Below are 12,567 nucleotides of genomic sequence, written 5' to 3'. Positions count from 1 at the left end.
CAGTTTTCCAGCCCGGCACCTGGCTGAGGCTCCATGCAAAACCCAGTGGCCCCGTGGCCCGCTCGGCTGCACGGTACTGCCGCGGCTCCCCCCCTTTCTCTTTATTAAGTGCTATCAGGATTTAAATTAAAGCTTATCACCAGCTGGGAGCGAATGAACCCTGCATCATGTTTTACAGTGCCATCTGCCAGGCAGGAGCAGAGACCCCAGCACAGGGCTGGCTGCCTTCAGCAGGGACGGGGGGCAGCTGGAAGTCACTCTGTGCCGGCGGGGGACCTGGGTGGGACAGCCCTGGGGACAGGCTGGCCGGTGACACGCTGAGCCCCCGTGCTCTGCACCCCCGTCGATATTCAGCCGAGTCGCTGGAAAGCACCATCCCAAACACGCGCTCCTGGAACAGGGGCCGTGGCAAGGGAAGGGCTTATTTAAATTATTAATTAGCTTTGTTTTTAAACACGGGCTCCGAGCAGCCTCCGCAGCAGAAGGAATTGTTATTAAACGCCAGCCCTCTGGCAGGCAGGCCATGTGTGCGCAGCAGAGCCCGCAGCGCTTGGCTGCCAGATAAAGACGTTATTGTTGTCATCGTGCCTCCATCCCAGCCCTCCGCCTCCCGCGCTCCCACCCACCCTCGGCCAGCGGCTCCCAGGAACAAAACCCCCGCGCTCGTCCGAGCCTTGCTCGTGGCGGTGTCGAGAGGAGGAGGAGGAGGAGGAGGAGGAGGAGGAGGGAGACAGCCAGAGAGAAACTTGTCTTGGGGATTAATAAGAGGCAGGAGGAGGGAGAGGTGCACACAGGTAAGCTGTGGGCAGGTGCTTTCCCCCAGGCTCTTCTCGCCTTGCCTGACCCTCCGACCCAGGATGCTGCACTGGTCCACGATGCTCCTGCCCTCTCCGGCCTCCCTTACATGCAAAGCAGCATCTGCTCTTCCTTTTTTTCCCCTCTCCTCTTGTTGGTTTTTCTGTTCTTCAGCTGCTGGAGTCTTTGTTCCTTCCTTTTTCTCTTTTTGCAAGAGTTTTTCTCAGCATGGGGCAGGCTGGGGTGGAGGGGAGGTACTTGGGGCTGCAAAGTCCGAGGAAGAGCCCGTGTGTGATCGCGATGCAGCTGCCGCCAGTCGCTTTCTCTGGGGGTGAGCGAGGACCCCCTTGTGTCGTCCCCCCCCCGCCCCCGCCCCGACCTGTGCTCTCACACGCTCACAACCCCACGCACGCTCGGCTTTGGCTCTGCGGCCAGGGAGGCAGAGCTGGGGGTAGCAGGGGGGGCTGCACAGCCCGAGCCGTGCCCAGGGCAGTGCCCTGCCTTGGAACGGCAGCAGGGGAAGCGTGCAAGGAGGGGGGAGAGGCTGAGAGGGGAGCAGACACCTCCGGAGCCAGGACTGCTACCAGGGAGCCCCAGGTAGCATCGGGCCACCCTGCGCTGAGCACAGGCTCCTGGTTTCCAGCTGGATCTGCAGAGGGGCTGGGGAAAGGGCTGGGGCTGCGGGGTGCTGCTCCCGCGGGAGGGGGGCTGCGTGCAGCCCCTCGCCCCGTGCCGGAGTGGGGAGCAGGGAGTTTCCGTGCCCTGCGGAGGGGATGCCCAGCATCGCGCCGCTTTGAGAGCGAGGTGGGAGAGAGCAGCTGAACAGCACCTCAGCGGCAATTTTCAGCAAGCTGGTTTTGTGCCCAAAATTGAGGTGGTAAAGCCCAGCTCTCCTGCCTGGCAGGCAGAGAGCCATGCCTGGATCACGTAGCCCCTTCCCAGGGCACATAACACCACTTTTGCTGCCTCGGACACCGAGATTTGAGCCAGCTCTACTCCAGGCAGGCAGAGAGGTGCAGCCCCCTCCCTGCACCCCACCGTGGGGTGAACTGCCGTGTGGGTCCCGTTTGGAGCCAGCTCTTTGTCTCTGCTCCGGCAGAGGCAGGAGATGATGGGAAGAAGCAACAGGGCAGCGATGTTCGCTGAAGTCCTGGGGAAAGGGTTTTGTTGCACGGAAAAGGCTCATCCCAAACCTGCCCTTCCCTGTCTGTTAGAGAGTTTTAGGAGAATCATCTGTAGGGCAGAAAGTGGAAATTCATCCCCTTGGCAGCTGAACGCAAAGCGTGTCGCACATGAGGGCTTGGAAACTTTCCTGGGAGCCTGCGATCGCGGGCCTTCCTTATGTGGTGCTCAGCCGACGGCATCCCGTAAGCTGCTGGAGCTGCCTCCCGGGAAGCACCCCTTCCTCCGCCAGCCCGGGACAGGCAGCGCGGAGCAGAAATGCAGGGTGCTGGGTGTCCCTGCTGCCCCGGGGAACGGGGGGGGGGGCGAGGGGCTGAGTGTTTTTACCTGGGAAGAGATAAAAGTGCAGCTGTGGGAGGTTTCCTCTGCCCTCGGGAAGAGGCTGGAGGGGAGGGATGAGGCAGGAGCAGCTGATAAGGGCATTAAAGCAGTTTTCCCACCCTCAGAGAAAGCAGAGCCGGGGGGACCAGGGCGGGGTATCTGCTTGGAGGGGAGCAGGGTGTGCGTGGGGGGCAGGCTCGGGGGCCGGGCTGCGGTCGCTTTGCCAACATTTTCTCCCACAATTTGCTTTTGTCTGTGTCCAGCCAGTTCCACCGTGTGTGGCAGAGAGATCTGCGGGCGGGCTGAGATGGGAGCAGCCCTGGGAAGGGTCGGGACATGCAGCGAGGGAGGAGGAGGAGGAGGAGGAGGGAGGAATTGCTGACAGGGAGAAGGCAGCAGAAAGGTGTTTTCTGCCAGGGCTGCCTTCCCACAGACCCCGCTGCGGGAGGAGGTTGCTGGAGGGAGCAGCGAACGCGACGAGCCTTTCGCAATGAGTCTGGTGACTGTGGTACAGTGAGGAAATGCTCCTGGCACGCCGAGGGATGCAGGAGCCGTGCGTTGCCGTCCCCGTGTCTTGCAGTCCTAGGGCTGAGCCCAAACGTGTTGCTCGAGAGCGGGGGAGCACGGCCGAGCTGCTCTCTGGCAGGGTCTACTGGGACACCCGTCCCCTGCACGGCCACAGCGCTATCCCCACAAGAAGCAGCGCAGCGGGGGCCGAGCCCCTGCGGCTGCATGGGCTGCGTGCCGGCTTCGGCCCCAGCCGAGCTGGCTGCCCGCGGCTCCGCTTCCCGCTGGGAAATTGCTGGGAAAGGGTCGAGAAGAGCAGGTTGTTGCATCAGGGCTCTGCTCCTCTGGGGACGCCTGGGTGACAGCATGTCTGCCCTCCCCTCGGAGGACAGGCTTGCGCTGTATTTAGCCCTTTTCCACCGTTCCCAGCTCTCCAGCGCCGCTGGATAAAGAGCTCCTTGTTTCGCTTTACAGCTGATCAGACCCAGACTCTTGCAGAGACACGAATGGGCTGTCGTGGTGGTTGGACATGAGGGAAGCCGACGAGGGAGCTTTGCTTGGCTCCTTTTGGTTATTTTTAGCTTGCCCTCCTTGTGGGATGGTGGGAACTGGGGGTCCCAGTAGAAAAGCTGTGAAGGGAACTAGCGGGGTTATGGGCAACGGGCTGGAAAGGATCCCTGGTCCAGCCATCTAGTCTTTCCCCTCTCCTCCCAAAGTTAAAAGCTCCCTTTATCCCTCCCAGCCCCTCCGCAGGAGCAGGGGTCCCCGATGCATCGGTGATAACTATCCAGAGCCAGCTGCTGCTATCTGCACGTCCAAGTGCCGCAAGAGGAGGCGGGGAGGGCAGGAGGCACCCAAGGGAGAGCATCGGGACTTCTGCCCGTGACAAATCCCCCCGTGACCTTTACATAGCTCACTCTTGCCCCGGAGGTTGTGATTTTTGCCTGCCCTTGGCAACAGTCACGGGGCTGGCAAGTGAGCACTGCTTGGGAGCTGTGGGTTAGCGAGAGGCAGCGAAGATAAACTATTTGGAAAGCAAACGCCGGTGGCATTTGGGGCTGGAATTTCCAGCTGTTGTGCCGAATTTTTTGTCAGTTGTAATGGGATGACTGAGGGAGCAGCTGCCTCTTTGTGGGAAAAACCCTGGGCTGGCATCTGTTGGGTGCCTTGGTCTTGCACCCAGGCCCAGCTGCTCAGCCGAGCCCGCAGCTCAGGAGGTGTCAGAACTGGTTTTGTCCATCAGTCGAGCCTTCTCTCCACGCCAGGTGGTTGGTTTCCCCAATGCATTCATTGCTTCTTGATTTAACTTTATTCCAGTTGCGTGGATTCCTTGTGGGTACCTGGGACCCGAGCTGTCCTGTCTGTCGGGGAGCAGCGAGAAAGGTTGAGTGGAGGCATTTGCAGAGCAGGCTCTGTGCCGTGGCTCTGGCTGTGGATTTGGCAGCTGGTGCTCGTGCAGAATCAGGGTGTGGGATTTTGAAATCTGGCTTCTTGCATTCACGCCAGTAAATTAACTGCATGAAACTGGATGGAGAACAGGCTGCCGACTGTGTCGGGCCCAGGGAGAGCTGGCTTTGAACCTTCCAGCGTGTTGGAGGCAGTTGTAAAGCTTGTGGTGGCCTCAGGCTTGTTGCAAAAAGCCCGGCTGTGGCCCCGTTGAGGACGTTATTCTGGATGTAGGGCTGTTGTGGGGACAGATGGCTGTGAGCTGGTTTCCTGCAGATCGCTTGGAAGTGGGTCCCGCTTTCCCCGAGCAGGCTGGGGAGCGGTGGGCAGAGCCTCTGCGCAGAGCTGCAGCTTTGCAGGGAGAGGCTGGTGGGGACCGGCAGCGGAGAAGGGTTGTGGCAGTGCTGGCTCTGCCTGGCTGCGATGGGCAGAGGGGCTGTGGCAGTCCCCATGGGGATGTGGCAGCGGGTTGCAGGCGGTACAGCGAATAAAAGAGGCTGCATCTGCCTCCTGACACTTTCCTTCTGTGCTGACAAATGCCACATGATGCTGCCGCTCTCCAGCCTGAATTTCTGGCTCGCTGACTATTTCTGCTATATGCCGAGTCCCTAAACATCTGCAGCGTTAAAGCCTCATGCGGAGGGCATGGCGCAGGCTGCGCGGGGCCAGGTTTTTCCTGGAAGGGCTGAGAGCTCAGCCAGCTCCCGAGACCGAGGTGACAGATCTGCCCTGTCCCCCACCCTCCCTGTGACATTGCTTGGGGTGGCTGCCCGGTGGCCCGAGCTGAGCTGAGCATCGCTCTGAGAGAGGAGGGAGCCGAACGCCCGGATTGCAGCGTGCACTGGCTGGAAAATCGTGTCCCAGCTGCCTCCTCCCCTCTGCAACGGGCCAAATGCAGACCTCAGCCCCCGCCGCTCCCCTGAGCGTTGTGAGTGTTAAAATCCAGGTCTGAGTTTTGGAGCTGAGGCAAAATCCCATGGAAAGGTCTGGGACAAGGTGGGGGGAGAGCCACGTGCAGGGAGGGACGTGGTTGGGAAAGGAGCAGGGTGCTCCGGAGCCAGAGAGGACTGCACGTAGAGGAGCTCCCCATCACGAATTTGCCCGTTCTCTGCAGCCCGCCGTTGAATCTGAACTCTTGCAACACAGAAGCACGCACGTACGTCCCCAAAGGAGACTTACTGCAGCACTGCTGAGCTGAATATCTGGCAGCATTCGGGCCCCGTTGCTCGTCCCCTGTTCCTCCCTCCCCCCAGCAAGATGCCAGAGCTCTGATTGAAAACAGCAGGCATGTGAGGCTTGTAGGGTTAAACAGAGCCAGATGGGAGCGGAGCGAGACAAAAAGGAAAGTAACGGGCTGGGCCTGGAGAGGGGGGTGAGAACAGGATCTTTTCTTGGAGAAAGTCAATTACTTGGAGCCCCAGGAATGCGTGGGATCACTTCAAAGGGAGCCAGGCGCAGCCCTGGGAGCAGTGGCCCATCGAGGGGCCCTAAGGGCATCCCTGGGTGGGATGCGGACCCCGGTGGGAAGCTGTAAGCAAAAGGGGGTTGGTGTGGCAGGGGACTACCCCAGCAGCGTTGGTCTGTGCTGCTTGCCGGTCGGCTGAGGGCTGGGGACGTTTCCCTGCTGCTGCCCGAAGGCAAATGCGATGTGCCCGGCTCAGCCCTGCCCGCTTGCAGCTCCCCCCGGGCACGCTGAGCTGAGCGGGGCTGGCTGCACCCACGTTGCCCATGACCCCCGGCACGCCAGCAGCACTGCGCACCGGCAAGCTGCAAGCTCAACTCTGTCGCCTTGCATGGGAGGGAGCAATGAGCCAGGAGAGCCTGGTTTCTCTCCAGCATCAGCGTCACCAGCTCCAGCATCACCAAAGGCTTCCGCCCCATGCTCCCATCCCAGCAGCACTGGCTCCCACGGCAGACGTTCCTTTCCCCAGGAGATCCGTCTTCCTCTGACTCTCCTCGTCTTCCTCCCTGTCTCATCTCACTTGGTTCTCTTTCCCACCCTGCCTCTGCCGAGCTCCTCCATCTGCCTCGCTGTGCATCCAGCTCAGCTCTGTTCCTGGGGTGACAAATGCCGGCGGGAAAAGCCTGGCAAACACCCCGAGGTATCTGCTGCCTGCCCAGGAAACCCACAGCCCGGCCTGCTCCAGCTGGCCCCGGGGAGTGTCGGAGCATCCAAAGCACCTTCCGCATGGGGCTTTCTGGGGAGCTCGTCTGCAAGGAGCTGGATCCCTCCATCCTCCGAGGCATCAGCTGGAGAGCTACCAGCAACAGCCTTGCAGGGACGATTGCTGCTGTTCCAGGCAGCAGCAGGGAGGGCAGAGATGGGACAGGCAGCCCTCATGGGCTTGCTAACGACCCAGAGAAGAGGGAGAGGTGGTTTGTATAAGGTGTTGGGCTCGTGTCCAGGAGAGGCCCTCTGGCTAGGGGCAAGCAGAGAGCTCGCCTGATCCCTCCAGATCTCCCACTTCTACTGGGACTCTCCCCAAATCACGATCCCAGCCCAGCACCCTGCGGTGGGACTGGAGGTGATGGATCGGCTATTTGGGCAGCGCAGGGAGCTCTGTAGCCAAGTGACTTTGGTATCGCCCATGTGTAATCTTGCAAATGTCCTTTTTATCACACGGCCTTGAAAATGGGCTGTCCTGCATTAAATCCTTGTCCCTGAAGCACAGAACCATCCATCTTTGCTGCCCCACTAACTGCTGCTGGCCTCCCGATACTGTTGCTCAGCCAATTTGCTACTGAATCATTGATTTTTTGGCTCGAGTGCAAAATTAAGCCTGATCCATCAAGGTCTCTGAAGGGGCAATCCATCCTTTGGGGAGAGGGCATAGTGGTGTTGAGACTCCCGGGGGGGTCCAGGCTCTACGAGGCAGTGCTGGGGGTGATGTGTGAAAAAACCCCAAACCAAATTAAAAAAAAAACAAACCCCAATGGCGTAAAGCTGAGCCGGAGAGAGGGGATCTCAGTGACTCATGCTCTAGAGAGGGGTTGGATTTAAAGATAACTTCCAAAGGGAAGGAGAGAAAATAGCAGGTTACTGGCAGGGATGTGGGGTAAATTCCTGCCTGTCAGAGACTGCAGTGATGGGGGAGATGATGCGGTACCTAAATCGGGTGCTTCCGAACCCACCTCTTCTTGTTGCCTCCCTCAGGGAAACATCTGGACCATGAAGGTGGCCTTCAGATTGCTTCTCCCACTTGTTCTTGTGTTGATCTCGGAGGTGAGCGGGCAGCGGAGGAAGCCTCCCCGGAAACCCACCCGCCCGCCTCCTGAGTTTGTTGAGCCCGTCGAGCCCACAGAGCTGCCCCCACCCCTGCCGCCAGGTCCCCCCTCCGTCTTCCCTGACTGCCCCCGAGAATGCTACTGCCCCCCAGACTTCCCCTCCGCCCTCTACTGTGACAGCCGCAACCTGCGGAAGGTCCCCATCATCCCGCCCCGCATCCACTACCTCTACCTCCAGAACAACTTCATCGATGACCTTCCCGAGGAGTCCTTCAGGAACGCCACGGGGCTGAAATGGGTCAACCTAGACAACAACCGTATCCGGAAGGTGGACAGGCGGGTCCTGGAGAAGCTGGAAAACCTCATCTTCCTCTACATGGAGAAGAACCAGCTCAAGGAGGTGCCTGCCTTCCTGCCGCCCAACCTGGAACAGCTGCGTCTGAGCAGGAACCAGATCTCCAAGATCCCTGCTGGGGTCTTCAACAAGCTGGAGAATCTGGTGCTCTTGGATCTGCACCACAACAAGCTAAGCGATGGGGTCTTCAACAAAAACACCTTCAAGGGACTCAAGAACCTCATGCAACTCAACCTTGCCCACAACATCCTGAGGAAAATGCCCCCCGGGGTGCCCAATGCCATCCACCAGCTCTTCCTGGACAGGAACAACATTGAGGACATCCCCAGTGACTACTTCAAGGAGTTCCCCAACCTGGCATTCATCCGGCTCAACTACAATCAGATCTCTGATAAGGGGCTCCCCAAGAACTCCTTCAACCTCACCAACTTGCTGGTGTTGCACCTGGCCCACAACAAGCTCACCAACGTCCCTTTCATCAGCCCCAAGCTGGAGCACCTCTACCTGAATAACAACTCCATTGAAAGTGAGTTGCACAGGCCGGTCGGGAGGTTGTGGTGAGGTCTGTGGGGGAGCAGATGGGCTTGAGGACGGCAAGCGTTTCATTGAAAAAGGTCATTTTTCACGCAGTGGGATGTGAAGCCTTCAAAGGGGGATGCAGTCGTGAGATGAGCTGGGGGCTTTTTGTAGGTGAACAAGGCCCTAAGTGGGATGGATCTGCATGTGGGGAAGGACGGCGTGAGGATTTGGGTGGTAGCTGAGGAGCAGAGCTAAATTCCCCCTGGTGCTGCAGGGCTTTTCTTGTTCATTGTCATGGTCAGCTCTTCTTTGGGGCCACCTGCCATCTAAATAGTTACTTCCCCAGCAGGGCTCAGAAATAGGGATATTTAAAAAGGAGAGTCTGTGCACATATTTTAAGAACAGATGCCAAATACGCAGTCAAGATGGTTAGAAATAACCCAGCTTAGCTCTCGAGCTGAGCCTCGCAGAGGAAGGAACAGGGAGAACAAGGCTGTGATGGAGGTTGCCTTGGCAAACCAACCGGGGCAGTTTCACACTGTGCCAGGCAAAGCACTGCAATTTCATGGGAGAGGTGCTGGCCTGTGAAATGTGTAAACATAGCTAGCACATTCGAGAAGAAGACAGAGACCCATTCCTGGTCACCCCAGATGTTTCTGCTATTAGAGGTCCGGCAACCTGCTGTCCTTGCTATCTGCGGGGAAGCAAGAATGCGGCACTCTTGCCAGAAACCCTCCATGTGCACCGGGAAAAGTGTGCTGAGCTCTCCTATTTCTGGCTGTGGTGGGGTGTATGGGGGCCGCAGGACCCACCCAGGGCATTGCTCGCCTGTGAAGCAGCCGCTGGGCAGCACGCTGGTCCCCACAAGTGGTGTGACACAAGCGCTTCCACGCTGCGGTGTTCATTGTGCAATGATGGTGCGTGGTTTTAAGAGTGGTCCACTGCCAAAGAGGGGCTGTAAAATCACAGAGCAGCTTTAGCGGGCCCGTTCCTGCCCAAACAGGGCACTGAACGTGAGCCAGGAAGGGACGAGCGAGAAAGCTGCTCTTTGCAGGCAAGCACCAATGGCGTTATGGGATGCGATGCCAGGGAGAGGAACAAAACCTTCACAAAGCCACATCCCTTCTCTCAGGGGGTTACCGGAGTCACCGGAAACAATGACGCAGTGATGAATGTCTGGTTCAAACGCTGGTTAATCTGCATTTTATTTAAACACCACCAAGCTGGAGCCAAGGGGGACCCTGGGGCAGAGGTGGTGACTGCTGCTGGCTTCACACCCACCAGTATCCAGGTCCTGCTAGGGCTCTCCATGGAGAGATGCCTGCATGGCTGTGCACATCGTGTCCCAGCTCTTTTTTTGCCCATTTTACCCAGCTTTTATAAGGTTTCAGTCCCTGGAGTTGGGTAACGACATAAGAATCCTGGGATTTATTTTCCGTAATGCAGGCCCTGGGGTGAGGAGAAGCACGTGGAAATCCAGAAGCGAGCAACGAGACGGTTATTGACGTTATCTTCAGCGCAACGGTGCTGGAGCATGTTTCCTTGATGTTTTTTTGAAGGCTTAGGGCTGGCTCGGCAGGTTTCATGTTTAAAATAATCTCTTTTCTCTCTCAAATGACACTGCATCCCTCACCGTGCTTTGGCTGAACGTGACCTACTTCATTTCTGAACAAAAGCAAGATTTTCCTCTCGCTGGGGCTGCGCCGTCTTCTGGGAGAGGCTGGGGATTCTCCCCCTTGGTAGCAAAGCAACCCCATTTTGGGGTTCGACAGGCAGGGAGCGGGGTCTCTAGCATCCCTCTCTGTCTTCCCTTTCCTCTAACCTGCATCCCGCTTTTCCTCTCCTCCCTGCAGAAATCAACGGGACGCAGATCTGCCCCACCTCGCTGATGTCCATCCAGGACTTCTCCCCCTCCGACCTGGAGAGCGTGCCCCGGCTCCGGTACCTGCGGCTGGATGGGAACCTCCTGAAGCCCCCCATCCCCTTGGACCTGATGATGTGTTTCCGCCTCCTCCAGTCTGTGGTTTTCTAGCCCTGCCCAGCACCGCGCCTCTCCCAGGACTTGGCTTTGCACAGAGACTCGCCCCCCGTCAGTGTTTGACATGTGGGACCCTCTTTGCCTCCCTCTCCCCCTGCTCACACCCCACCTCCATCCCTCTTGCCTTTCCCCCTGTCCTCCCCTGCAGCGGTCGTGGACACGCGTGGCATGTGCATCCTTGGGTACCACTGTCTGCAGGACAGCACCACGTCACAGCAGCCATCCCGGGTCGCGGCGTCAGCCTGGGGTGGCTGCCACGCTCACCCCAGCTCCCTGCCTGTGGGCCCTGCCTTCTCTGCCCTCACCCCCGGCCAGCCCTGGAGCTGGCTCTGTCTCTCCCCTTCCACCCCGCAGAGTTTCAGGAGGTTGGATTCTGTTCTAGCCAAAAGCATCTCCGGATGGAGCTGGCGAGGGAGCCCAGGGGCCACCTCGCTGCAGGACTGGGGTCATGTCATTGTCTGGGTGGCTGCACCCGGAAAGCCCGCGATGTCCCCGGGGAAAAATCCCCGGTGACGGAGGTGGAGCAGGGATGCCCTGGGCCGGTGTGCCGAGGGTGCAGATGGCCACCCTGCAGCCTTGGGGCACAGGGTGATGCCAGCCTGGCACATGGGCTGCGGGTGGCTGGGGGAGCAGGATCCGTGCAGGCGGAGGGTGCTGGGGCTGGCGCCGGCCGGCAGGACCGGCAACGACACCTCGTGGCCAGAGCCACGTCCCAGGGCCGTGGGCGAGGGACACGCTCCTCTCGCCCGGGCCCTCCTGGGGGGCTTCAGCCTTGGCTCCGCGTTGCTCTCCAGGCCAAGGGGCTCATTCTCTCCTGGTGGTGTCAATTTGGCAGGATGGAGTAGGGAGGGTGCCCGGCCCCCGCGGCCGGAGCTGGGCTCTCCCGCTCCCTGCGTGGGTTGCACCTTCCCCGCAGCAATACACCGCGCACCCTCCTTTGCAACACCAGCCCCCTCCCGCAGCCCCCGTCCCCGGCTTTCATCCCTGCCAGGCTCCCCCCGGCAGCATCAGCCCATGGTGCCGCAGCCCCCTCCCAGCACCCTGCATCCTCCCCCTGCCCCGTGCTGCGGAGACGCAGGGCCCGGCGCGTCGGCCGCACTCTGCTGCTTCCAGCCAAACCCTGCCCTCCCCGACACGGGCAGGACCCAAAGCCTGCGGGACCCCGAACCCTACAACCTGCCCTGGGCACGGGACCCCCCGGGCAGAGCAGAGCAGAGCAGAGCCAGCTGCTTTGCGGCAATGCCGGCAGGACGCTCGCGCTTGCGTTTAGGTACCTGGGGCCAGATGCTGACGTGGGTGTAAACCCGGGCTCTGCTGGGGCTGGGCTGACTCGTGAGGTCTCCGCTCTGCTCTCACGGTCCCTCTGCCCTCCTGCTTTTGACTCCCACCTCCTGGAAGTTTTACTCTCAGTTGCTTTCTTGAACCAAACACACATGACTGGTTTTGCGTTTTTTTTTTTTTTAGAGAAAAGGAAAGAAAAAGAAAAGGGAAGAATTACTCTTTTGGATAAAGCTATTTTTTATTCCCCCTTCTCCCTGTTTTCACATGTATCGCTTCCCTCTTTGATAGCTGTACCTGCATATATAGGGTGTCTGGGTTTAGAGGGTGTTATTCTCTTTTTTTTTCCTTCCTGATTCTTAGGATTTAGATTTAAGGCTGAGCATTAGAGGGGAAAAAAAATCCAACTGAAATAAGCAATAAACCAAAGAAACCAGCCATTACCTCCTGTGTGTTCAGCCACCAAAACTTGACCCTTCTCCGAGATGGGCATGGACGGGCACCGCGTCCCGCTCCCCGGGAATGGGGCAGGGATGCTCCCCGCAGCCTGGGGACACCCAGCCACCCGGTGCTCCCCCCTTCCCAGCGTGGGAGGGTTCATTAAACCCCTGTGCTAATTCAGGCTTGGTTTTTTTTCATGATAAAAGTTTCTTCTCCAAATCTTCCTCCAGTGGGTTTATTGGGTTCGACAGGTTTCAACCTTAAACCCGGAGACCCTATGTATATATTTATATATAATGTGTATATATACTGGTAGACTGTACAGATATATCTAGAGACATATGTAGTTCTCGACTGATTTCAACTTAATGGTATTTTCACTCCTACTCTCCGCAGCAGTGAAAATAAAATCATTCACAAGGGACCCAGAGCCGCGGTTGGACCTGCCTCTCTCTGATCC

General features: G+C 58.7%; 1 protein-coding gene across 1 annotated transcript; it reads left to right on the top strand.

Annotated features, from left to right (window-relative positions):
- Positions 1–514: 514 nt before the first annotated feature.
- On the top strand, positions 515–12,537 carry PRELP (proline and arginine rich end leucine rich repeat protein). Its single transcript, XM_075521504.1, has 3 exons — positions 515–794; positions 7,406–8,357; positions 10,204–12,537. Exons 2-3 carry the CDS (start codon positions 7,421–7,423, stop codon positions 10,380–10,382), a joined length of 1,116 nt encoding a protein of 371 aa, XP_075377619.1. The 5' UTR covers positions 515–794; positions 7,406–7,420; the 3' UTR covers positions 10,383–12,537.
- The last annotated feature ends 30 nt before the right edge of the window (positions 12,538–12,567 follow it).

This window comes from Mycteria americana, chromosome 20 (assembly GCF_035582795.1).
Source record: "Mycteria americana isolate JAX WOST 10 ecotype Jacksonville Zoo and Gardens chromosome 20, USCA_MyAme_1.0, whole genome shotgun sequence".
NCBI lineage: Eukaryota > Metazoa > Chordata > Aves > Ciconiiformes > Ciconiidae > Mycteria > Mycteria americana.
This window is presented reverse-complemented; position numbering and strand designations above follow the sequence as displayed.

Coding starts and splice junctions, on each gene's coding strand:
- PRELP (XM_075521504.1), top strand. CDS start 7,421: ATGAAGGTGGCCTTCAGATTGCTTCTCCCACTTGTTCTTGTGTTGATC. Junction 8,358..10,203: donor GAATAACAACTCCATTGAAA/GTGAGTTGCACA, acceptor TCCTCCCTGCAG/AAATCAACGGGACGCAGATC.